The 4,456-nt window shown below is 39.3% G+C and overlaps 2 protein-coding genes across 2 annotated transcripts; both read right to left on the bottom strand.

The window, feature by feature from the left end:
- Positions 1 to 481: 481 nt before the first annotated feature.
- Positions 482 to 637, bottom strand: SARC_05496 (hypothetical protein; the record flags this gene model as incomplete). The annotated part of the gene is made up of 1 exon (XM_014300658.1): positions 482 to 637. A coding segment is annotated over one exon (156 nt), but the record flags the coding sequence as incomplete, so codon positions are not given.
- Positions 638 to 2,185: 1,548 nt separating this feature from the next.
- SARC_05495 (V-type proton ATPase proteolipid subunit) lies at positions 2,186 to 3,659 on the bottom strand. The gene is made up of 3 exons (XM_014300657.1): positions 3,463 to 3,659; positions 2,646 to 2,832; positions 2,186 to 2,507 (listed from the first exon to the last, which is right to left on the bottom strand). The coding sequence occupies exons 1-3, from the start codon at positions 3,569 to 3,571 to the stop codon at positions 2,276 to 2,278; spliced, it is 528 nt and encodes a 175-aa protein (XP_014156132.1). The 5' UTR covers positions 3,572 to 3,659; the 3' UTR covers positions 2,186 to 2,275.
- Between the last annotated feature and the right edge of the window lie 797 nt (positions 3,660 to 4,456).

Raw genomic sequence — 4,456 nt, 5'->3', positions numbered from 1 at the left:
TACACACACACACACACACACACACACACACATGTCCACACTTTATGTTTTACTGTGAATGTTGAAACAATTGTTTACATTGTGTTCAAATTGACAATTAGGTGTCCATGTGTTTGTCGGGGGGAACTGTTGTGAAATGCTTATTTGGAATATATATATAGCTTGATTTGTCCGGAAGTTTCATTAGTAGCATAATGTATAATTTAGAGGGCTATGAGCTTAAGTGTACTGTATTCATTCAAATTGTGTTAACTTCCATCCACTGCCAAAGCCCAAAAAATAGTTCGTCCAGACATACTCAAGAAATGAAATGCTTGTTTGCAGGTGCGGATCGACCTAGGGTGAGATAATGTTGTGCATTTAATAGTCGAGTCACGCCATTGTGGATACAGAGGAAAGAAGTGCAGGTAATGTGTGTTGGTATGAGTAGTGACATAAAAATGGCAATCTAATACATGTACTCCTTATCAATTTGACATACCGCTTCAAATTTCTGACGATTTGGATCGGAAAGTGTGGTCTGGTGCAAAGTGGTCGATACATCTCCCTCCTTCTCCACTTCCTTGCTAGTCTTGTACTTAATGCCCTGGAAGGCGTCTACTACGTACTTCTTGGAATTGAGGGTTGCAGCCACCATGGTCTATACTTGGGTTTTGTCTGTGTGGCATGAGCTTGTCTAATGTGAATGCATTCTATCATGATGAACGTACAAAAGGAAAAGCATAGCGCCAAAAGCTGCAGCAACAAAAAAAATTCTTATCCAGACGATCAGTGTATTATTAGATTTTTTTGCGGGGACTGCAAAATATATAAAAAATTTAACAGGGTCAGGAGACTGAGGACAGTCGTAGTCATTACCCTTAGAAAATCACCCAGGTTGTTTTCGTGCGAAACATAACCCCCGTTGTGGAAGAAGGGGAATATAATACAATTCAAAACCATAGCCTCCTAAAAACGACATCGAAACCCAGGGGACAGACTTCCAGAGGGTCATGTGAGAGTTTAGTTCTTTTAAATCAAGATTCGTGCCTTTCTGACTTTAATAATGCACATGATGTCCAAGTAGAATAAATCTACTCTAGTAGAGTCAGCAAATGATTCTGTTTTATATATTTAAAACAGTTTGTGTCTTCCTCATTTATATAGAACTCAAAGATAATTCCAATTGCAATGAATTCACTGCAGATTATCTGTGAGAAAGTCAGTGATAAACACAGCTTCAAGCGCAGAGCAGTTATTTGGGAGATTATTGAATTTTGATCGAATTTTGACTGAGGATGGTACAAGTCAAGCTGCGGTAATGAAAAAGACATGATCGCTCTACAATCATGTACAGAGTGAGAATTGAATGTTTCTCACTGTTATCTTTTGAAAACTACTTACCAGATCTGCTTGGTTATGTTTGTCACATCAATTTTATAAGGTTACAATCATTACCTTATAAAATTTGCGGAACCTCATTTGTTTTTTATATAAATTGCTGATACGTGCAGATCCCCTCAGTGGTTCACTTGCATTCCTTGGTATCTCTCATATGCCATGCCATGAGTACAAATTCATGTGCAGTCGCTTCCATATACAACAACAAGCAGCTTTATCATCAGTATATCATGTTGAAAGCAGATCTTATATTGTTGTGACCCCAGGCCTATGCTTTCAAGCAAACCGGGTAATTGTACGTCACTAAGTTGAGTAGTGACTAGCGACCAGACTAGTTCGAAAAGAGCCCTCAGTCGTGTTGATCTTAGGACTTCAAATCGTACAGTGTATCCAGATAAATTCACCAACTCATGATAGGCACTATTCAGCTTTTAAACAATTGAGCTGATTTCTAGTACACGAATATGATGACTTCTATTCGTATCAGAAAGTACACAAATATATAAACATAACCGCTCATATCTATTGAAAGTAGCTGAGAACGATATTACAATTCTCCCCACGGCATAGCCAACAAGTGGTACAAGCACACCAGAACGATGTTGCCAATTGACTTGATCAAACATCGGCTTCAAAAGCGAAATAGGCATCAATATGTACAATTCACACGGTATACACGAGCAAGACAACCAGGAAACTAAAATAAGAACAGTGGTACTCCACAGGAACAGTGAAGTGGATTACTTAGATAACATGCCTGGTCACAAACACCAGACTTTTGGTAGCAAACTATGTACAAAAATAACCATCAACTATCTTCTTTATTATCTTGCGTCTGCTTCCTAACTCATATACATCGAATGTACGTGTATGTATTTTACAGCACAAATACGATTTACGCCACCTTGCAGGTGGTGGACGACGAAGCTGTGTTAAGAATGATAGCAACAATCATTCCGTAAAGTCCCAATACCTCAGCGAAAATGAGAATTAGGACCATTCCAACGTATAGTTTAGGTTGCTGTGCGTTACCTCTGACACCAGAGTCTCCCACAATACCTACAGCGAATCCAGCAGCCAGGCCGGACAATCCAACGGATAGACCAGACCCAAGGTCAAGGAAACCCCTACAGATACAAGGCGAGGGAGTGAATGAGCATCGTTGTACGCACCACGTAAACGATACGGAATCGCACGGCACACAAGCGATTTTCAAGACAGTGCAATAGAAACACAGGCATATATATATAGATAGATAGACTTACTCGAAAAGTGTGTAGTCAGAAGGATTCATTGAGTTTCCGATTAATACAGCAACCACCAGGCCGTAAATAGCAATGATACCAGCCATAACAACGGGGATAATACACTTCATGATCAACTCTGGGCGCATCACGGCCATGGCGGCAATACCAGTGCCGGACTTGGCGGTTCCGTACGCAGCACCGAAAGCTGCAGTATCAACGAGGGTGAAAAATGAGACACCCGTGTGTCGCAATCCATCACAATGTGAGGAAAGTGATGACAAATAGTTTTGACTACAACGGTGCATTTCAAATAGTACCGGAGTTAGGATTGCCAAATGATACTGCCGCACCATCTTATGGCTTAAGAATATTTGCGCACGTATGTTCACAAGTACATTTGGGTATACCAGGGTGCCGAGGATGCTTTCGCACAAACAAATAAATACGAATGGCATGAATATATAAAAGTCTCCACTCTGTAGCTGTAGTCCAAAATATTCGAAAAAAACAACAAAGTACACCTAAATATACTACTTAAATAGTACCAAAAAGTACAGTTGATACGTAGTAGCGTGAAAGAGGGTCGGGTATTGACGTGCCAAAGTCACAGAAGTACTGGTTTGCTAATGCTAAAAATTCAGTACAGAAAAAATCTCAAGCAAAATACTATGTCGTCCACCGAGTGCTATAGTACCCACATAATCAAGTAATCTAACTAATAGCTTCAGTATAGACAACGAATAGACAACGAATTGTACGATTAAGGATTGGATAGAATATGCGTGAATGCGACTGAGAATATAAAATATGCGTGAATGAATGCATCACTACATACCACTGAATACCATGGCAGAAGCGGCACCTAGGGCCCCGAAGAAGGGTGCATAATAAGGACACTTGTCGCCACCTGGGCCCAAGAGAGGTTGCGCGAAGTTCTCAGCCATATTTAGGTACTACAGTAAGATTCGTTATTGACAAGTGTACTAACGATGTTGCTTGGATGCGCAAGTGTATTGTATATCGAGACTTCATGAAGGTTATTTACCTTTTTTACAATTTCTCCTAGATTGATTTCCAGACAAATACACACACACAAACATAGGTATATTTGGGTCTGGCCAATTAACCAGAATTACTTACGTAAACTTAGTTACAGTCGATCACTAAAATTGTCTGGCTGCTGCAGAGTACGTTTTCTAATTGTGGAGAATAAAAGACAACTCGTTACGTTTATTATTCTCAACCTCTAACTGGCTGCAGAGGATACGATGAATTATTTACCATTTTTGGCCTAACTGGTTGGTGATTACTCTTGAGCTTCCAAACTTGGGACAGAAACTTTTCGCGCCAATAATCCGAACTAAAATATCGAAAGAGGCCAAATGGCCAATGCTTCTTCTAAAACGACAAGAAGAAGAGAGGCTATATTTATATATATAATTGCATTCTGTTAAATTGCATTCTGTTAAAATACGTTCATTTGGATTTGCGTTTGCTGTTGAGTTGTGCCAGAGCTACAGTGATACCCCTAACATCAATATTGTGCCAAAAAAAGAACGCATTTTAAACAACTTTGAGATCCATAGGCTTCTAAATGGGACAGTAGACCAGGAAATTCCAATAAGGTATGTATGAATCCTCCAAGCAGCCCGTTCAAAACAAGTACAGTCACTAAACACGCACATAACTACTTGTAGATTCCACGTGATGTGTTTCCAGAGTGTATGATAAAATTATATTATACTAGTATACGATAATAGTATATATATTTATATATATATATATATATATATATATATATATACATACACACACACACACACACACAC

This window comes from Sphaeroforma arctica (genome assembly GCF_001186125.1).
Source record: "Sphaeroforma arctica JP610 unplaced genomic scaffold supercont1.352, whole genome shotgun sequence".
Classification (NCBI taxonomy): Eukaryota; class Ichthyosporea; order Ichthyophonida; genus Sphaeroforma; species Sphaeroforma arctica.
Note: the sequence above shows the minus strand (reverse complement) of the source record. Positions and strands in the feature narration are given on the sequence as shown.

Coding starts and splice junctions, on each gene's coding strand:
- SARC_05495 (XM_014300657.1), bottom strand. CDS start 3,571: ATGGCTGAGAACTTCGCGCAACCTCTCTTGGGCCCAGGTGGCGACAAG. Junction 2,833..3,462: donor TTCTGCCATGGTATTCAGTG/GTATGTAGTGAT, acceptor TTGATACTGCAG/CTTTCGGTGCTGCGTACGGA. Junction 2,508..2,645: donor TCTGACTACACACTTTTCGA/GTAAGTCTATCT, acceptor TTGTATCTGTAG/GGGTTTCCTTGACCTTGGGT.